Source organism: Columba livia, chromosome 21 (assembly GCF_036013475.1).
Source record: "Columba livia isolate bColLiv1 breed racing homer chromosome 21, bColLiv1.pat.W.v2, whole genome shotgun sequence".
In the NCBI taxonomy this organism is placed as follows: domain Eukaryota; kingdom Metazoa; phylum Chordata; class Aves; order Columbiformes; family Columbidae; genus Columba; species Columba livia.
The window spans coordinates 434,898-453,390 of NC_088622.1; the positions used below are offsets into that span (position 1 = coordinate 434,898).

An 18,493-nucleotide genomic window follows, 5' to 3' on the forward strand; every position below is an offset into this window, starting at 1 on the left:
CCAACTGGAGAGAGACGCCACCACCGGGGAAGGCGGGGAGCCTGCCCGCCGACAGCCATGTGCCCGGCGAGGCAGGTAACGGGCGTCCTCCGGCCGCTATGGGCTCATGGCAGGGGTTTCGGGGTGACCCTCCCCGGCAGCGCCTTGATGCTCCGCGGGGCCAGTTCGGGCACAGCACGGAGCAGCGGGCGTGGGAGTAAGAGCGGGTACAGGGACCTGTGTCCCGAGGGAGCATGCACTGCTCCCGGACAACACCGGAGCTCCGCCCCTGGGCACTGGAGCTCCGCCCCCGAGCAGCACCGCAGCTCCGCCCCCGTTGCCGGCCTCGGGGGCGTGGCGAGCCGCTACCCGCCAATGGGGAGGCACGGGGGGCGTGTCCCGGGGTGGGCGTGGCCAGGCGTGCCGCTGCCGCAGCGCCGTTGCGGGTGGGGCGCCGGTGCCGCCATGTCGGAGCCGGGGGCCGAGGGCCCGGGCCCGGGCCCGGCCGCCATCCAGGTCTCCAGGTACGGCCCCGCCGCGCCGCCCGCTGCCATGGCGGAGCAGAGGGGAGAGCAGGCGGGCTGGGGGGCCGCGGGCGGGCGCTGCGGCCGGGACCCGCCTGCAACGGAGATGCTACCGGCGGTGCCACCTGCGCCGTTGCGGTCACCGGCAGCGCCGCCTGTACCGATACTCCACCGGCACCAGCAACGCTGCCTGCGCTGGTCACGCTGCCCGCAGCAGCATCGCTGCCTGCACCGGGCGCAGCGCCGTGCCGGTGAGCGGGCGGGGCGCGCCCGGTTCTCCTGCCTTTTCCCGCATGGCCGCCTGGCCGGAGCGCGGCTCCCCTGTGGGCCGGCGCACAGCCCTCGCCCCATCGCCGCCGTGCCTCGCCTTGCCTCCTCCGGTCGGATATTTGCCGCTCCGGTAGAAGCTGCCGCCGGGGCGCGCGGTGGCACGTGCCGCTCGGTGGCCGTTCGCCGCCGTGGGCGGGCAGGTGCGGTCCCCGCCGAGCCGCCGGCCGCCCCACGGGGCAGCGGTGCCGCCTTCCACCCCCGGCCGTCATCTGGGCGGTTTCCCCCGCCGCGAGCAGGAAGCCGCACGCCGGCAGTGCCGGTGACGCTGCCGGCACCACCGCGGGGAAATGGCCCAGCAGCTCATCCGGTAGGGCCATAGCGGTGCCCCCGGTGGGCTGCACCGGGACCCGGCCCGGGGCTGCGGCGGGGGGTGCAAGCTCCTGTGTCCCTCTCCCGGCAGGATCATGCGCCCCGACGATGCCAACGTCGCGGGGAACGTCCATGGAGGAACCATCCTGAAGATGATAGAGGAGGCGGGAGCCATCATCAGCACCCGCCACTGCAACTCCCAGGCCGGGGTGAGTAGGTGTCAGAGTGCCCGCCGGGCTCTGGCTTGGCCACTCTGCAGCCCCCCCGCCGTGCCCTGAGGGTCTGCAGGAAGCAGGGGTTCCCCGGGCCCACCTGGGCCTCCCCCGTCACCCCCCCCCCACACCGGAACCATGTGCTCCTGTGTGCATACTGCAGACTGCTGCCAGAGCGTCCCGCTGGAACGGTGGTTCATTACCAGAAACTTTATTATGCTGCTGTTAACTCCTGCACAGGGCGAGCCAGAGGCAGCCCTGGCGCCAGTTACAGGCGGGGAAGGAAGCGCGGCTTTCGGCGGATAAGGCGGAGGTTGAAGTGCCGGAGCCACGCGCGGCATGGGCCAGCCCTGGGGAGATCCTGCGCGGTGTCCCGCGGTCCTGCACGGCGTGGCCGTGGCTGCTACCCTCGCTGTCTCGCTGTCCCCAGGAGCCCTGCGTGGCCGCGCTGGCGCGGGTGGAGCGGACGGACTTCCTGTCCCCAGTGTGCATCGGCGAGGTGGCCAATGTCAGCGCCGAGATCACCTACACCTCCCGGCACTCCGTGGAGGTCCAGGTCAACGTCATGTCCGAAAACATTTTAACAGGTGGGTGGCCACAAGTAGCTCTGTCCCAAAACTCCAGCAATAACGGTGACATGGCGGTGACCCCACGCTCTGCCCGCTGGAGCCGGCAGCGTCGGCAAGGGGAGATCTTCCCTTTCACTGGGAGTGCTGGGAGCGGCGGGGCGGGTGGGCGCCAGGAGGGGAGGCCAAGCAGGCTCCCTGGGGATTACGGCTCCGTTGATTGTTTTTAGCAAAGAAAGGAAAAACCTGCCCTTAGCTCCTCCTGCCTAATTTGCTGCCTGTGGCTGCCTTCAGCCTGAAAAAGGCCCTTTTCCTGCTGTTGCTGTGGCAACCAGCTCCTTGCCGGATTGCCTTGCCAAAAGTGCATTGTCACATCCGCTCGGAGCTGGAGCCCGGCGGGAGCCAGCGGGGAAGGGGCTGCCTGTGCCAGCAGCGCCGCCAGCACCCGGCCGGCCCTGGGCCGCAGCCGTGCCGTCGGCACAGTCACCCTCTGTCCCACTCTCCTTCAGGGGCCAAGAAGGTGACGAACAAGGCGACGCTGTGGTATGTGCCACTGTCCCTGAAGAACGTGAACAAGGTGCTCGAGGTTCCCCCTATCCAGGTAGGACGGCTCCCATTGCTCCCCACATAGCAGAGCTTGCCTCCTCCAGGTGCTAACCCGTCCCTGTCGGCATGCCCCTGTGCTGGTGGCTTTGCTGACCCTGGGGTCCCCGGCCTTTCCTTCCAGTATGCGAGAAAGGAGCAGGAGGACGAGGGGAGGAAGCGTTACGAGGAGCAAAAGCTGGATCGGCTGGAAACTAAGCAGAGAAACGGTGACGTGATCTTTCCCGTCATCAACCCAGGTAACGCGGATGGTGTGTGGCCCACGGGAATGTCACAGCAGTGCTGGGGGGCCAGACTTGTCCCCGAGGCAGCTCTGGATGTCTCTGGGCACCTGTGGCTGTGAGCGTGTGCTCCTAAACCCTGCAGTGGGTTTGGGGAGAGGATTTTGGAGCTGTGGTGGCACCTGTGGTCCCTGCTGGGCTGGCAGGTACGGTTCATGCTCTCCCTGGGGGATCTCTGGGGATCCCATTCCTACTGAAAGCGTTGCCCTGGCTTCTGGAAATGTGATGGCAGCGCTGCTGGTGAACCGAAGGGTCGAGTGGCCGGTGGCCTCCAGGACCAGCCGCGTCCTCGGGCAGAGGCGGGGAGGTGCTGCATGGGGATTGCTGCAGGGCTGATGCAGGATGAAAGTTGTTCAAATGCTTTTTTCCCCTCTGTTCTCCCTGCTCACAGACAGGCAGACGAAAGGTAAGGCCCTGCAGGTGCTGCCACGTGGGTGTTCCCCCGAGGAGGTGATGCCAGGCGCTCAGGGGCTCGGCTGGTTTTTCCTGCACCGAGCACCTTTGGCATCTCTGGCCAAATGGAAAACGCAGCTGTCCCCGGGGGCGGTTTTCCTCTGCTGGCAGTCAGAGGGCGCGATTTCTGTCGCCTGGATTTAGTGGCGAGTCGGATCTCACCAGTGTGTGCCAGGGCTGGCGGCCATGGGGCCTGGGGGGACAGTGTGGGTCTTGGGAGACGCTGCAAAGCGCCAGGTTCAAGGGGATTTGGCTGCGGCTGGTGGAGGGAGCGCGTACGGTCTGTCTAGTTCACTCCCCTTTGCTTTCAGGCTTTTAAAGCTTTAACAGACGCAGCAAGCTGAGCTGGAATGAGATTTATGGGTGGGCACTGGAGGGAGGTGGCAGCCCATCAGCCTCTGCTCTCGGGACTTCTCGAGGCCAGTTTAAACGCTGGTTTGAACGTAGCCCAGCTTTGCACAGGCCGGCCCCACAGTTCCGTGTTTCAGACGCGGCGTGCGGGGGGGTGCAGTGCTGGCCGAGCAGCTCTGAGTTTTGCTTTGCTGTTTCTCCACCCAGAGCCGCACACCGTGGGCTACAGCCAGTCCAGCCTGATCCACCTGGTGGGGCCGTCGGACTGCACGCTGCTGGGCTTCGTGCACGGAGGTGAGCGGTGCCGCTGCGGTCCCTCCCTGGGGCGGGAGCGCCGTTTGAGAGCACCTTGTGTATCCCGGTGTTTTTGGGATGCAGGCTCTGCCTCTAAAGGTGTGCAGGCCCCTTCCCACCGTCTGCACGGCTTGGCATCGCTTCAGCTGAGACAAAAAAGAAGCTGCTTCTTTTTCTATGCTTAAAAAAGACCCCCCAAACTGACATACTCGGAACTGTAAATCCTGCAGTTTTGTAATCATCACTTAAATTGCAAATCCCAGATTACAAGCACCCGGAGTACAGGCACTGCGGTTTGCTGGAGGGATCTCCTCTTGGCTGCAGTGCCCGTGCCGGGCGGGCAGGGTGGACGCCTGCGCCGTGATCCCGGGGACAGGCGCGTTCACCAGGGGCCGGGACAATGCTGGATGCCGTTCGTCATCTGTGTCCTTCAAAGGAAAACAAAACAAAACAAACCAACAATGTGGCTCAGAGCTCTTCCCAAGCTGGAGGTCTGTGGGACTGATCTTGCCCTCCAAGGCTGAGTTTTGCTCAGAGACATTTGGAAGAGCCAGAGCTGGCCTAAGTCTTAAGCCCAGGTCTGTGAGGATGTCACCCTGACGGTACTCTGCACAGGAGTCTCTGTGCTGGTGCCAGCGGTTTCCTGCGGGTGGAATCCAGTCTCCAGTCCAGCTCCCTGGTGCAGCTTTGGCGGTGCAAAGGCTTTACCCATCTGTGTGGCTTTTCCCCAGATCTCATCCTCTGCCTCCCTCCCCAGGCGTCACCATGAAGCTCATGGACGAGGTCGCTGGGATTGTGGCCGCCCGCCACTGCAAGACCAACATTGTCACCGCCTCAGTGGACGCCATCAACTTTCACGAGAAGATCAAAAAAGGTACCGGGGGTGGCAGTGCGCACTTGGCTCTCCGCGGTGCCACATCCCGGCTCCCCTGGCTGCGTGCTCGGGATGTGCTGGCAGAGCAATTTAGTCCCTGTTAGACTTTTCCTGTGCTGAGCAGCTCTGCTTAAGATGTGGCTTAAGCATAAAAGATGCAGGACCCCTTGCTCCCTTCCTCTGGGCAGAAGCGGGGGCCGCCTGCTCACCGGCCTCTCTCGGCTCCGCAGGCAGCGTCATCACCATTTCGGGGCGCATGACCTTCACGAGCAATAAATCCATGGAAATCGAGGTTTTTGTGGATGCCGACCCGTTCGTGGACGAGCCCCGGGAGCGGTACCGCGCTGTCAGCGCCTTCTTCACCTACGTCTCCCTGAGCAAGGAGGGGAAGCCCCTGCCCGTCCCGCAGCTGCTGGTAAGAGCTCCAGCCCCGCTCCTGCTCCTCCTGGGGCACACGCAACCAGATGTTCTGTCCAACAGATTCTCCTCCCTCCAGTTACTTGGCAGGAAAATTAGAGCATGAGCGAGGCTTTCCAGAGCAGGCGTCAGGGTTGTTTTTTGAGATTTCTTGTTTGAGAATTGCTGATGTGGGCACTGGGGTTTTTCGTTGCTGCGGTTGAGGATGGGCTGCGCGCGGGCTCTGCCGTTTCCCGTCCTGCCCGCGCTGAGGCACACAGGAGGGGACCCGCCGCGGCCCGTGTGCCCCGCTGCATCCCCACTGCAGCCCTCCTGCCTGTTTCCAGGGCTCTGCTGGTGCAGTGCCGCTGACTGGGGGCTGTTTCTTTACTAACGTTTTATCCCGTGCAGGTCCCCTCCTGCTCTCTGCTTTTGTGCGTGCCTGAGTATTTTGTGATGAACTGTCAAAACACGGGTTTCACGGAGCGCAGGCTTCGCTTTGTTTGCCGCTGGGAGAGGCGCGTTTCCCCCTGCCGCGCTGCAGCCCGCGGCGTGGCGGGGCAGCGCCGCCCGGCACCTGACGCCGGCGGTTTTGCTTTCTTTGTGTCACCGGCAGACCGAGACGGAGGACGAGAAGCGGCGCTTCGAGGAGGGGAAGGGCCGGTACCTGCAGACGAAAGCCAAGCGGCAGGCGCAGGTGCAGCAGGCTGCCCGGCAGTGACCCGCCCCCGCCGCCCCCGCCAAGCGTCCGGGTTCCCGTCAGCGTCGTGTCCGGCCTCGCGCCTCCGCCCGCCCCCGCTGCCGCCACAGCCGCGGCCGCTTCGCCGCCGATCCGTTGAACGCCGTAGACCTCGTGCTTTAGGTGGCTTAAGCGCCCGGGAGCCTCCGGGGCAGCCCCGGCCCCTCACCCCGTGAGCCCCGTTTGCAGCCCCGTCAGCGAAGCTCGTGCCCGCGGGAGCCGGGCGGGCGCGCGGCGGCACGGGGGACACGCGAGGCCCCGTGTCTGTGACGCTGTGTTAAACTCGCCGGTATGTCCTCAAACCGCACACCAAAGCTCACGTACGGCACTGGCGGCGGGGCGCGCCCCGGACCGTACTGAATGTCTTGGACCATCTCGTTGACATCTCTAGGTAGTTTCTTTGTGCACATCTAAGTTATTGTATTCAAGGAATCCTGTGGCATAATTAAAGTCTGTTGTCGTTGGCTGAAAACGGGTGTCGCTTTTTCTTTATTCTTTCTCCCAAGCAGCAGCAATTCTGGCTCAGGAGCTTCAGGGCTGGAGCACGAGTGTGATGGGACCGGGGGGTTCAGCTGGGGAACAGGAGCTGGGGGAGACCTGCTGAGCTCTGACCCGCCTGGCGGGAGCGCGGAGCCGGCGGGGACGCCCCGCCTCCGCCCCGCCCCGCCCCGCCCCCGTCCCCGCCCCGCGGCCGCTGCGCCTGCGCGCCGCAAGTCTCGCGAGAGCGGCGCTGCCGGGGCCGCTGCGCCTGCGCGGGGCGGGGCTCTCGCGAGAGCCGCGCGGCCGTTTCCCCGGCGACGCGGGCGGGGCGGGCGCCGCCATGATGGCGGCGGCGGCGGCTCCGCGGCGGGCCCGGCTGGGCCGGGAGGCGCGCGCCAGCCTGGGCGCGTTCCTGCTGGGCGCGTCGGTGGCGGCGCTGCCGCTGGCGCTGGGCTGCCCGCCCGCCCTGCTGGCCGCCCCGGGCCTGCGCGGCCGCCTGGCGCTGGCCCTGCACGTGGCGGCCGTCAACGCGGCGCTGCTGCTGCTGTACCCGCGGCCGCTCTACAAGGTGCGGGGGCGGCCCCGGGGGTGGCGGGCGGCGGCGGCCCCGGGGGACGCCGGGCCCGCTGGAAGGCTCCGGCGGGCCGTGGCAGCGTTTTCTCCCCCCTCTGGTCGCAGATCGCCGTCCGGGCCGGCTTCCTGGGCTTCGCGTTCGGCTGCGGGCTGCTGCTCAGCGCCGGCCGCTCCGCCTGGCGCCACTTCGGCTGGTAAGGGACGGACGGACGGGCGGGCGGGCGGGGGCGCGGGGCGCAGCCCGGCTCAGCGCGGCTCCCTCCCGCAGGTACATGTGCTCCCTCTCCCTTTTCCACTACTCGGAGTACCTGGTGACCGCCATCAACAACCCGCGCAGCCTCTCGCTGGACTCCTTCCTGCTCAACCACAGCTTCGAGTACAACCTGGCCGCGCTCTCCTCCTGGGTGGAGTTCACGCTGGAGAAGCTCCTGTTCCCAGGTCGGCCGCCCGGCCCCTCGCTGCCACCGCCGGCTCCGCCCGGGACACCGGCCAGCGGCAGAGCACCGGTGGTCCCACCGAGCCGCCGCGGGGCCGCGCTCCCACACCCTTAGTCGCCCTGTGCTCGGAGCCTCTCGGTTTTGGTCTGGGGGTCCGCAGGTAGCGCCCCCTTTGTGCTGTGGAGCCGGGCGCTGCTGCGGACGTACGGACTCCGCATCGGCGGTGGCTCCGTGGCAGGGGACACTCTTTATGTATTTTGGTGGTGGGACGGCAGGGCAGGGAACACGGGCTGCGTTTTACACCCTGTTGCGCTTTGAGATGGGGGAAAGCTCACCCAAGCGGGCCCGATGTGTGCAGACCTGTCGTGACGCGTCCTCGTTCACTTGCAGAGCTGAAGCAGATCACCTGGCTGAGCACCGTGGGGCTGCTGATGGTGATCTTCGGGGACTGCCTGAGGAAGGCGGCCATGCTCACGGCTGGCTCCAACTTCAACCACATTGTTCAGAACGAGAAATCGGATACTCATACTTTGGTGACGAGTGGGGTGTACGGGTGGTTCCGGCACCCGTCTTACGTGGGATGGTTTTACTGGAGCATTGGAACACAGGTACCGTATATAATACGCTCAGGTGCTTTTGTCGTATACCCGCATCTTTCTTAGTGCTGCCGTCACAGATGCAGACCAGGGCCCTGGCCAGGGGCAGCGGGCAGCCGGCTGTGGTTGAGCTGTAGCTCAGCGCTGCCTCTGTTGTGCTCTTCCCGTGCTTGGCGTTTGGGTTTATTTCTCCCGAGAGGAACTGTAAAGGCTGCACGTGGGGCGCTGCGGCCGCGCACGGGCCCTGGAGCTGGGCCCACAGGAGGCAGCAGCTGCCTGTGGGCCTGGTTCCGCACAAGCTGATTTATCTCTGGAATGAAATTCTACAGGAGGTGTTGGGATCTTTTATTTTCTTTGTAGAGCACTTAGATCTCACGGTAACCTTAACGAAGGGCAATTAGCCTGTGGGGGCGGGTGGCCGCGGTGTCTGGGAGGAAGGGGACGCCAACGGCCGCGTCTGCCCGCAGGTGTTACTGTGCAACCCCGTCTGCGTGGTGGGCTACGCGCTGGCGTCCTGGCGCTTCTTCAGGGAGCGGATCGAGGAGGAGGAGATCACGCTCATTCACTTCTTTGGAGAAGAGTACCTGGAGTACAAACGGAAGGTGCCATCAGGTCTCCCTTTTATTAAAGGAGTCAAAGTGGAACTGTAGTGCGGGAGAAGACCGGACTGGCTGAGCGAACGCGCGGCTCCAGGCGCCGCGGGGCTCCTGGAGCGGCTCCTCGGGATTTCCCGGCTGCCCAGGAGGAGCTGGCGGAGGGCGGCAGAGCTGGGCGGCTGCCAGGTCACTAGCAGATCAGAAGCTCCTTTATCCTTCTTGAGATAAGTCCTTTGTTGCACATTCAGGGATCTTCCAGATAACTTTGCCTGTAGTGACCCTAAAGAGAACCGAACTCTCCTACCTGCAGAAGCTGAATCATACCGAAACGCCTCCGGACCGGTTCTCCGGAGAACAGGAAGGGCGCGGGTCAGCGGGTTGTTCCTGTGGCATGATTTGGTTTTAAAGCTTTTCCACCTTGCGAGCCAGTCTCGTGGCTTTAATCTCTCCAGGCCCGACTCCGTGAGCTGGCGCGCGGCCCTCCAGCTCCACTGCTCAGGTTCTCCCGGGCATTGCTGGCCACAGGGAGCCCTTTCCGCTCGCCTCGTGCTGCTGGACCGCGAGCGCCTCTGACACGCGGCAGGAGAGCGAGCCCGCTCCCTCCTCCCCCGGCTGCCAGCGCCGGAGGTGCCGGTCCAGCCGCTGCCTTCCCGAGCTGACCCCGCCACCCCTGTTCCCTCTTCCAAATCACGCTGCTTCCTACCCCGCCAGTCCCCCTCCGTCCTGCAGAGATCCCAGGGGCCTGGGCTGGGACCGAACCGCACCTGCCGGGCGCTTGAGATCCTTGCCTGCATTGTCGGGCAAAACCTGGGATGTCGGCACAACTGGGAGATGCTGCGGGGGGAATTCCCCAAGTGGGACAAAAGTTTGGCTAGCTAATGCTATTTTAAACGTTACCATTTTGGAAATGGTTCCTACTCGAGCTTTGTGGTATAACTTACTCTGTCGTTATATACCAAAGAGGTGCACTGTTTTCTTGAGTTTTACGTTATTCTTCCTCACTGGAACGGAGACGAATGGCTCGTCAGCTTGGGGACCGCGCTGTTCCCCGGGGACAGGGCTGCGCTACGGCTCAGGAAGGGGGCACTGAGGGAAATTGCTTTGGGTTAGTTTTTTCTTTTATAAAAAACAAGAAAAGATATTGCCAACTTCTGTCTGGTGGTTATTTGGGGATCCGCTGAGGTGCCGGTGACGTCCCTGGAACTGGAATCCTCGCGGTGGGTTTCCAGAACGCGCGTTGGAGCCGCCGGGACGGGTGAGTTCTCCATCCCCCAACGGATGCACGGTGCTTCCTCCGCCAGGTTCGCGTTGTGTTCCACAGCGTGTTCTGCACGGAGCGCCAGCCCGACACTGCACTGCTGCTTTGGTGTTTCTGGCTCGGCGGGGCTGTGACCTGCTGCCGTAGCCGGCCCAGCGTGCCCCGGGCAAGTTAACTTTGAACAACATTTTTTGCAGCTTTTTTCTGCTGTGAACTCCAAGCATCCTTTGGAACAAACAGACAAAGTGGGTGTCACTTGGCTTTGATGTGAGCTGGGGGCGGAAACGGATCGTTCTTCTCCAGCTGTTCTTTGCAGTAAATGCAGCTCGCCGCTGGTGTGCGGGAGCGCGGCAGCGCTGGCTCCCGCCCGAGAGAGGGAGAGACCTCCGGAGCCAGCCGCTCAGAGCCCTCCCGGTGCTTCTGACACCGACAGCCCCTCTTAACGCCGTCCTTTCGCCAGCCCCGTGCCGGAAGCTCAGCAGGCGCAGGGCGGGCGCTGGGGGCCCGATTCTGTCCAGAGCTGCAGAGCCAAGCGGACACGTACACTCGCACCCTTTTATTTCACTTGTAACACACGAGAGGGAGGGTGCAAGGACAAGTGTTTTTTCAGACTAATGAAGTCACCCTAGGGCCGCGTTCTGCGCAGCAGGGCCCTGGGCCGGGCGGTTTTCTGCCCTCGCTCGCGGCGCAGCGCGGTCGGCAGCCGGGACGCGGCTCTGGGCACCGGGCGGCTCCGCGCTCTCGGGTTCTACGGCACCAGCTCTTTGCGGGCGCTGCTCCCGGCCCCGCTTCCCTGCCGGCCCCCGCAGCAGTCTGTGCTTTCCGGGGAGGGGTCTCCGGGGGATCCGGGCTCACAGTGCTCCCCAGGGCCGGCCGGAGCCCCCGCTGTGCTGCTGGACGGGGCGTCCCTGCGGAGGGGGAGGCACCTCAGTGGATGCAGCTGGGGAGGGCGCGGGGGGAACCCGGCTCTGGCTGCTCGCCATCTCCTACCTTGGCGCCGCTTCGCTGCCATCGCAGATCTTGAGCAGCATCTGCGCCTGTTCCTCCTTGGGCTCCCGCGGCTCCTGCAGCCTGCGGGGGGGTGTGAGCCAGGGCCGGCTCTCCCAGCCCCAGCAGCCCCCCCGCGCCCCTCACCTGGGCTCCAGCCGCTCCTTCACCTTGGCGATGGAGCGGACGTAGGGCGCGATCTGCTTGGTGATGGTGGTCAGGCAGCTGTTCTCCTGCCGCAGCTGCAGCAGGTCGTGGAGCTGGGCTGGGGGCGAGGGGACGGGCTGCGGCCACGGCTGCTGGGTTGGCACAGGGGGCTCGGGGATGGGGGTCATCGGTACCTTCGTAGATCTCCTGTTCGTTTGCCACCCGCTGGTACGTCTCCTCCCAGACCTGGAAGAGGGAGAGGGAGCCGGGCAGCGCGCTGCGGCGCAGCACGGAGGGACCCTGCGCCATGGAGGGACCCTGCGCCGCGGAGGGACCCTGCTCTGCTGGACGCACCTCCTCGAAGACGCTGCGCATCATCTCCACGGCGGAGTAGTGAGCGGCAATCTGCACGTCCATCTGCAGTGACTTCTGCAGGATCTCGCTCATGATCTCAGTCTTGATGAGCGAGTGGTGCTTGGTGAGGTCGCGGTGCAGCTCCTGCACCTGGTCCTTCAGGCCCTGGATCTCCGTCTGCAGCATCTGCAGGGCAGGGGCACCACCGCCACGTGAGCAGCACCGTCCCGTCCCCCCCGTCCCGTCCTGACCCGCGCTCCCTACCCGGTAGGTGTTCTCGTAGTTGCGGCAGTGCTCGGCGAAGGGGGTCTCACGCCCCTCGGCCAGCAGGACCTTGGTGCTGATGTACCGGTGCATTGTTGGCTTCCGCACCATGGGGCTGGTGGACATTTTATCGCCAACAGGGGGGCAGCCGGGCACCATGAGGGTCTTGGAGCATTGGCCACCTGGGAGCCTGTGTGGAGATGGCGACAGCGATGTGCTGCAGGCGAGCCACGGCAGGGACGCGGTGCTGGGGGCCCCGCTGCCGGCTCAGCCCCCGGCCCCTCGCCCTGGGCTGCCTGGGGACGCGCCAGCCCCACTTGTCCCTTCCCGCGCCCAAGCACGCAGGGTCAGTCGAAGGCGCCTTATGCCGCCCCGAAAGTCACGTTTCCACGGACGGCTCTCCCAACGCCCACAGCTTTGTGACTGGCCGTGGTGGGGACAAGGCAGGATCCGAGCTCGGCGCTTTTCCAGAGGGAAGGATGCAGCCGGCTCTCTCACCACCGGCATCTCCCGGCCCCTTGGCGGGTGCCGCTGCCCCCATGTCTCACCCTGTCCTGTGGTCTCCCCGTCCTGCCCCACCGCCATCGGTCCTACCGTGCAGCGCCACGCTCCCCTGCCCGCGCCGGCAGCCCCAGGAGCTCAGCCCCGCGGTGCTGAGCCCGGCCGGGGGTGAGGAGCGGTCCCCATGGGCGGCAGCGCCTGTTTGTCCTCTCCTGCCGGGAGCGCCTGGCAGGGCCAGCACCACCGTGACATCAATGGGCCTAAATATATCCCAGGCGAGGAACGGCCGGGCACTTCCCTGAAATTCTGATAAAAATAGTGGCGGGCGAAGGGGCTGCGGCGCCGCGGGCGCGCGGGCGAGCGGAGCCGGTGCCAGAGCCCCGGGGAGCGAGGTCGGGCTGGGGGGAGCGGGGTGCAGGCTCGCTGGGCACCCCACTGCCCACCCCTCCAGCCCCGCTTCCCAGAAGTGTCACTTGAAGCCCGTGCCTGTCGTTCGTCAGCGCAGCTGTGCCCCGCGCCGTCCCCGGCCGCGCCGAGGTGACACGCTCAAGGGCAGCAGCAGGGCGAGCTCGGCATGGTGGGATGCCAAGGGGGATGTGCGGCACGGTGTGCGGCACAGGACACAGGGACGTGCGTGACAGGATGCGCCCCAGCCCTGGGTGCGATCCCAGCACCTCACATGTTTGCACTGGCGATGCCGGGGCCGATGCCGCCGGCGCTGCCCACCACGGAGCGGCGGGGGCTGAGCATCAGCAGGGGCTCCAGGCAGCGGGCGAACTCTGCCCGGTACTCGCTGTTGATCTGGGGGCGAAACGGGGGTGAGCGCGGTGGGGCCGGGGCAGGGCCGGCAGCCGGGGCCGCCCGCGGGCGCCGCGGGCAGGGGCTCAGCAATACCTTGCTGGTCTGTGCCGGCCGCAGGCGGTGCGGCAGCTTCACGATCCGCTGCAGCCGCTCCATCAGTTGCTGAAAAGCAGCGGCGAGGTGCGGTGAGGGGTGACCGGCACCGCGGTGGGGTGCACCAGCCGGCCCCCAGCGCCAGCACCGCGGTGGGGTGCACCAGCCGGCCCCCAGCGCCAGCACCGTGGTGGGGTGCACCGGCCGCCCCCCAGAGCCAGCACCCCAGCATGGTGCACCAGCCGCCCCCAAGCGCCAGCACCACTCACGTAGCCCAGGTCCAGGAACTCGGCTTTGTTGGCGGAGCTCAGGAAGGCTGAGCAGGTCACCAGGTGCACCTGTGTGTGCGCAGCTGTCACCGCGGTGCCCCTGGGGGCCGCGGCAGCCCGGCCCCTGCCCAGAGCCCACCTGCAGGGTGGGCAGCAGGGAGGCCAGGTGGGCGAGCTGCTCCTTGAACGCCTTCTCCTTCTCCTCGTGCTGGCTGCAGCGGAGCGGGACGGGGCTCAGCCTCGGCCCCAGGGCACCCCGCGCCCGGGACGGGGACGCCCCTGGGAGGGCGCTCGGCCTGCGGCCCCTCACCTCTGCACAGCTTTCAGGAGCGTCTTCTTCCTCTCAGAAAGCTGCTCCTGCAAATGGCATGGCCACCCCGTGTCCTGCGGCCGCCCCGGTCCCCTCCTGCCACCCCCGCTCTGCCGTGCCCACCCAGCGGGCACCCGTGGGCGCAGGGCACAGTGACCCCGACCTGCATGCGGCCGAAGAGGGAGTTGATGGCCGCCTCCTCCTCGCTGGCACTGTTGCGCACCTCCTCGATCATGGCCTTGAGGAGGACGATGGCCTCGCGTGTGGAGGTCTGCAGCTCCTTCACGGCCTGCGGCAGGGGCAGCTGCAGCGCTGCGGGCAGCACCGCGACCCCCAGCCCCGCCAGCCCCTGCACACCATCACCGCCTGGTCCAGCCGCTGGCAGCCCTGCATGTACGCCGTCTCGATGTCGATGCAGTGCGCTCGGCTCTCCCTGCGGGCACGGGCATCAGGGCACGGGGCGGGATGGGGTGGGGGGCAGGTGTGGGGCCGGGGATGCTCACCCCTGCATGTCCCTGAAGCAGTTGATGCAGAGCATGGACTTCTTCTCGGTGGAGAACATGATGTAGGGCTCCTCGTGCAGCGCTGCAAGGGACAGGGTGCTGGGCAGCGCAGCCCGGTGCAGCCTGGCGTGGCACAGCCCGCTGCAGCCTGGCGCGGCACGGCACGGTGCAGCCTGGCGCGGCACGGCCCGGTGCAGCCTGGCGCGGCACGGCACGGTGCAGCCTGGCGCGGCACGGCACGGTGCAGGACTCACGGCACTTCTTGTGGATGTCCTTGGTGCGCTTGGAGAGGGAGACAATCTCGTGGCGGGCGAACATCTTGGCGCGGTGGGTCTCCTCGCGGCATGGGGCGCAGAGGGGCTGCCCGCAGGTGTTGCAGAAGTACATGGTGTCCAGCTCCTGCGTGGGAGGGGGCCGGCTGGTGGCACGCACGGGCGGGGGGTCCCCTGCCCGCCCCGTCTCTCCCGCTGCCCTCACCGCCTTGGCGCAGCACCGGTCGCAGTTGGCGCACTGCACGTCCTCCTCGCCGTCGGCCGAGCTGTCCACCAGGAACTGCAGGAGCCGGTCCACGGGGGGCAGGCCTGTGCCCCCCCTCACCACCGAGGGGTGCCTGCAGGGATGTGCACGGGGACATGGACAGGGGTGGGGACACCTGCCCAGGGCTGCTGGGGCGGCACGCCCGGCCCTGGTGTCCCCCGCGCACGGTGTCCCTTACCCGCAGAGTGGGCAGCACAAGCGGCCGTCACTGGCGCGGCCCCGCAGGCAGCTGGCGCAGAAGTTGTGGTAGCAGTCGAGCAGGCAGGGGTGCTGGTAGGGCTCATGGCACAGCAGGCACACCAGCGGGTGGCAGTTGGCCTTCTCCAGCTCCGAGCAGCTCCCCAGCGGGGAGAAGATGCCGCCAGCCATCTGCGGGGCAGAGAGGGACCCCCGTGCCACCCGCAGCACCGCTCCCTGCGAGCTCCGTGGCCGGCGCGGGAAGGACGTGTCCCGCCGCTGGGGCCCAGGAGCTGCCTATTTTTAGGTGATGAGCAGCGCGGCACAAGGCTGCCCTGAACGTGCCCCGGCACCCAGGATGGGGCGGCAGGGCCGGGTGGGGTGGTCCCTGGGGTGGGGTGTCCCCCAGAGCAGGTGCATCCCCCGGGGTGGGGTGTCACCCGGGGGTGCGGTGTCCCCTGCAGCAGAGCGTCCCCCAGAACAGGGGTGGGGGGTGGCCCAGAAATGGGTGGCCCCAGGAGGGAGCATCCCCCGAAGGCTTTACCTGTCCCCGTCTGCACGCCGGGGGCTCAGCCGTGCCGTGCCGAGCTGTGCCGGGCTGCGCCGCTGCTGCTCCCCGTGCACCGGCCGCAATGGAGCCGACACCGAGGCGCCGGGCCCGGCCGCCCCCGTGACGCGGGGCCCCTGGCACTGCCGGGCGGGGGCCGCGGCCCAAAAATAGCCGGCTGTGCTCAGCAGGGCCAGCCCGCGGGAGTGGGGACACGGGCTGCACGGACCTGGGCGCCCGTGGGGATGGCCGCAGGAGGAGGGTGCAGCAGCCGGGGTGCAGGGGTGACCCTGCGGCAGTGACACGTGTGTCCCACGGGCAGCACAGCACCGCGGGGTGCAGGGGTGACCTCGCGGGCCGCGCAGCAGCCGGGGTGCAGGGTGCAGGGTGCAGGGTGCGGGGGTGCGGGGCTGCTCCCCAGGGCAGTGAGCGGCTGCCGGGACGCGCGCTCCCGCAGCACCCGGGTGCGCCCGCGCTGCACAGCGGCCCCGAGCCCCCCGGTCCCCGCCCACTTCTCGCCGACCCCGCCCCAGCCCGAAGCTCCGCCCCAGCCCCCGCCCACAGCCTGAAGCCCCGCCCTGTTTCCCCGGCCCCCCCCAGCGCGCGCAGCCAGGCAGCACTCTGCGCTCGCGGAGCGTGCGTGGGCGGGGCCGGGAGCCATCGACGCGCTCGTCGTTCGGCTATGTCAGGCAGCCCGGCGGCAGCGTGGGCGCGGGGTCGGCGCATGCGCCGTGGCCGCCCGAGGCTGTTCGGGCGCACGCGCGCGGCCGGCGCTCCCTTTCTGCCCGTTCCCTGCAGCCGCCATGGCGCCCGTGGTGAGTGCGCGGCCGGGACCGCGCCGGGCCGGGCCCCGCGCCCCGCCGGCCTCGGCTGCTGCCGCCCGCGGCCCCGCCCGGGGATGAGCCCGGCCCTGGGCCTCCTCCGGGCCCGGCCCGCCCAGCGCCGGCCATGCGGGGCCCTTCCCGCGCCCCGGCCCGATCCTCGGCCCCTTCCGCTCCCCCGGCGCGGAGCCCGGCCCGCTCCCGTCCCGTCCCGTCCCTGCAGCCCGGGTCTCGGGGCCGCCCCCCGCTGCCCCGCTGCCCGGCGCGGCCCCTCACGCTCTCTCTCTCCCCGCTGCAGAAGAAGCCCGCAGCCAAAGGTGGCAAAAAAAAGAAGCAGGTGTTGAAGTTCACCCTGGACTGCACCCACCCCGTGGAGGACGGGATCATGGACGCCGCCAACTTCGTGAGTGGGGCCGGGCGGGCGGGGTGCCGGGTGCGGCCCGAGCCCCGCTGCTGCTCCCGCGGCACGGCGCAGCCTGCGGGCCAGGGAGCCTGGTGCTGCTGAGCCCGGGTGCTTGCTGGTTTTAAACTCTTGGTAGCTCAAGCACAAGCGTTTTCCCCACGATTGAGCGGTGTCACCGTCCGTTCCCCGTGCGGGGGGTTTTCTGTTTGGCGGTGAGGAGCGGCAAGGGCAGGCGGCGCAGGTTTCGGCGCTCTGTGACGAGCCTCTTTTCATTCAAACTGTGCTCCAGAGCGGGTTCGAAGCGCAGGGCTGAGGTGGCCTCGGGGGATCGTAGCCCAGCCGTCGCCTCCCCGGCTGTCCCTTCGGAAGGCAGGAAACGTGTCCCTGCCTCACTGCTCTGATGCTTTTGGGCTTGGCAGCCTCGCTGCCGCTGCTTGGGTCAGCTGTGGAAGGCGCTGGCAGGCTCGGAGGGAGGGCAGCTCTCTGCCCCCCGACGTGACAGCGCTTCTGCCTTCCCCGCTCTAACAACAAGCCAAAGCGCCGGGCACGGCCGAGCCGTGAGGGCCTTGTCCGGCAGGAGCCGGCAGCCCCGGCTGAGCGGTGCCGTCCCTGTCTTGCAGGAGCAGTTCCTGCAGGAACGGATCAAGGTGAACGGCAAAGCGGGAAACCTGGGCGGGGGCGTGGTGACCATCGAGAGGAGCAAGAGCAAGATCACCGTCACGTCGGAGGTCCCATTCTCAAAGAGGTGAGGTGGCGGGGCAGCCCCACGTCCCACCGGTGCAGGTCATGGCCATGAGGCCGCTGGGCGGTGGCGCCGGCAGCGGTGGCTCTTGGCAGGATCACTGGCACAGGGGCAGGAGCCCAGCGGTCAGGTGGGCCCGGTGCTGCAGGGGTGTTTTGGTGCAGGAGTTGTGCCAAGACTCTGGGGTAAACACGGTGTGGCGCTTGGTGCAGCAGCTGCCCGTGCCGGAACGATCTGTGAGAGACGTGGGTGTTCCTGCTCGGAAGGCGAGTGGGGGGGTGGCCGGGGGGTGCAGCCAAAAGGATGCCCAGCGCAGGGTTTAGCGGCCGGTGCACAGCTGAGCTCTTTCACTGCGTGTTGTGCCGCTGGTTCCTCAGGGCTGCCGGTCCTTTGTGTGGCGGCGTTAAACGCGGTGTTTGCTGTGGCGGCGGCGGCACGGGGAGGCAGCCCCGGTCTAAAGCGCTGGGAACAGGAGCCGTGTGTGGGGTGCTGGGGCAGTGCCGCACTCCGCGAGCACCCGCCTTACAGCCGAGGGCGTTCTCGGTGCCAGTGCCGTACCTGGTGTGTCCCAGCAGCTCCTGCGGGCACCGGCAGCCGTTACCCGCCGTCCTGGTGTGCTGACCCGGTGGTGTGGAAATGTGTGTGGCTGCAGCCTCGGGGGGGCAAGGGGGTCCCGAGAGCTGCCGATGCGATTCCCCTGGTGCAGCTTTGCGGGACGTGCCGGTGGCTGCTGGAGGTGGGGACCAGGGGCACGTTTGCTGCGAGCGCCGTGTGGGGCTTCGTGGGGCGGGAAGTGCTGTGGCACAGCCGGGGGTACAAAGCCGCTCTGGGACCCCTCGTCCACAGGTACCTGAAGTACCTGACCAAGAAGTACCTGAAGAAGAACAACCTGCGGGACTGGCTGCGCGTGGTGGCCAACAGCAAGGAGAGCTACGAGCTGCGCTACTTCCAGATCAACCAGGACGAGGAGGAGGAGGAGGAGGAGGATTGAACCCCCCGCGGCCATTTTGTACAGTTTTGCTTTCCTGAAATAAACGGCGGGGAGAGTTGTTGATACCCCACGCTCCGCTGGCGGCTGCCGGGGCGCGGACTCGGGGCTGTTTGGAGCTTTTCGGGGAGGGCGAGGGGGCGGAGCTCTGCAGGGGCGTGGCCGCGGAGGCGTGGCCGAGGGCGGAGTTCCGCGGGG

At 67.4% G+C, this 18,493-nt stretch overlaps 4 protein-coding genes across 11 annotated transcripts; 3 read left to right on the top strand and 1 right to left on the bottom strand.

Moving 5' to 3' along the window:
• The first annotated feature begins 369 nt into the window (after positions 1-369).
• On the top strand, positions 370-6,383 carry ACOT7 (acyl-CoA thioesterase 7). Of its 4 annotated transcripts, none has more exons than XM_065037791.1 (10): positions 370-503; positions 1,234-1,351; positions 1,785-1,941; positions 2,430-2,521; positions 2,648-2,762; positions 3,196-3,210; positions 3,816-3,902; positions 4,660-4,776; positions 5,007-5,191; positions 5,789-6,383. In XM_065037791.1, the coding sequence occupies exons 1-10, from the start codon at positions 445-447 to the stop codon at positions 5,891-5,893; spliced, it is 1,050 nt and encodes a 349-aa protein (XP_064893863.1). In that variant the 5' UTR covers positions 370-444; the 3' UTR covers positions 5,894-6,383. The 4 variants fall into 4 exon arrangements, with proteins under 4 accessions (XP_064893863.1, XP_064893865.1, XP_064893866.1 ...); XM_065037794.1 differs by lacking the exon at positions 370-503 and adding an exon at positions 1,106-1,140; XM_065037793.1 differs by lacking the exon at positions 3,196-3,210.
• A 316-nt stretch (positions 6,384-6,699) lies between these two features.
• On the top strand, positions 6,700-9,741 carry ICMT (isoprenylcysteine carboxyl methyltransferase). The gene is made up of 5 exons (XM_065037820.1): positions 6,700-6,959; positions 7,070-7,158; positions 7,233-7,402; positions 7,792-8,009; positions 8,465-9,741. Exons 1-5 carry the CDS (start codon positions 6,732-6,734, stop codon positions 8,645-8,647), a joined length of 888 nt encoding a protein of 295 aa, XP_064893892.1. The 5' UTR covers positions 6,700-6,731; the 3' UTR covers positions 8,648-9,741.
• A 651-nt stretch (positions 9,742-10,392) lies between these two features.
• On the bottom strand, positions 10,393-15,852 carry RNF207 (ring finger protein 207). Of its 5 annotated transcripts, none has more exons than XM_065037768.1 (18): positions 15,339-15,847; positions 14,796-14,986; positions 14,558-14,690; positions 14,335-14,479; positions 14,081-14,162; positions 13,935-14,010; positions 13,741-13,866; positions 13,578-13,624; positions 13,407-13,479; positions 13,268-13,336; positions 12,999-13,067; positions 12,784-12,905; positions 11,604-11,793; positions 11,340-11,525; positions 11,180-11,231; positions 10,986-11,103; positions 10,842-10,922; positions 10,393-10,759 (listed from the first exon to the last, which is right to left on the bottom strand). In XM_065037768.1, exons 2-18 carry the CDS (start codon positions 14,984-14,986, stop codon positions 10,600-10,602), a joined length of 1,920 nt encoding a protein of 639 aa, XP_064893840.1. In that variant the 5' UTR covers positions 15,339-15,847; the 3' UTR covers positions 10,393-10,599. The 5 variants fall into 5 exon arrangements, with proteins under 5 accessions (XP_064893840.1, XP_064893841.1, XP_064893839.1 ...); XM_065037770.1 differs by having other exon boundaries at positions 10,519-10,759; positions 11,009-11,103; positions 15,339-15,850; XM_065037769.1 differs by lacking the exon at positions 10,986-11,103 and having other exon boundaries at positions 13,801-13,866; positions 15,339-15,852.
• Positions 15,853-15,996: 144 nt separating this feature from the next.
• Positions 15,997-18,363, top strand: RPL22 (ribosomal protein L22). The gene is made up of 4 exons (XM_065037827.1): positions 15,997-16,156; positions 16,461-16,565; positions 17,186-17,310; positions 18,154-18,363. Exons 1-4 carry the CDS (start codon positions 16,145-16,147, stop codon positions 18,296-18,298), a joined length of 387 nt encoding a protein of 128 aa, XP_064893899.1. The 5' UTR covers positions 15,997-16,144; the 3' UTR covers positions 18,299-18,363.
• Positions 18,364-18,493: the final 130 nt, after the last annotated feature.

Bases quoted from the DNA above. Each gene is read 5' to 3' on its own strand.
- RNF207 (XM_065037767.1), bottom strand. From the start codon at position 14,986: ATGGCTGGCGGCATCTTCTCCCCGCTGGGGAGCTGCTCGGAGCTGGAG. The intron at 14,480-14,557 runs GTGAGGGCAGCG...CCTCCCACGCAG, and splicing joins ACCGGTGCTGCGCCAAGGCG to GAGCTGGACACCATGTACTT. The intron at 13,068-13,267 runs GTGAGTGGTGCT...GCTGCTTTTCAG, and splicing joins AGTTCCTGGACCTGGGCTAC to CAACTGATGGAGCGGCTGCA.
- ACOT7 (XM_065037791.1), top strand. From the start codon at position 445: ATGTCGGAGCCGGGGGCCGAGGGCCCGGGCCCGGGCCCGGCCGCCATC. The intron at 1,352-1,784 runs GTGAGTAGGTGT...CGCTGTCCCCAG, and splicing joins ACTGCAACTCCCAGGCCGGG to GAGCCCTGCGTGGCCGCGCT. The intron at 5,192-5,788 runs GTAAGAGCTCCA...TGTCACCGGCAG, and splicing joins TGCCCGTCCCGCAGCTGCTG to ACCGAGACGGAGGACGAGAA.
- RPL22 (XM_065037827.1), top strand. The intron at 16,566-17,185 runs GTGAGTGGGGCC...CCTGTCTTGCAG, and splicing joins TCATGGACGCCGCCAACTTC to GAGCAGTTCCTGCAGGAACG. The intron at 17,311-18,153 runs GTGAGGTGGCGG...CCTCGTCCACAG, and splicing joins GAGGTCCCATTCTCAAAGAG to GTACCTGAAGTACCTGACCA.
- ICMT (XM_065037820.1), top strand. From the start codon at position 6,732: ATGATGGCGGCGGCGGCGGCTCCGCGGCGGGCCCGGCTGGGCCGGGAG. The intron at 7,403-7,791 runs GTCGGCCGCCCG...GTTCACTTGCAG, and splicing joins GGAGAAGCTCCTGTTCCCAG to AGCTGAAGCAGATCACCTGG. The intron at 8,010-8,464 runs GTACCGTATATA...GTCTGCCCGCAG, and splicing joins ACTGGAGCATTGGAACACAG to GTGTTACTGTGCAACCCCGT.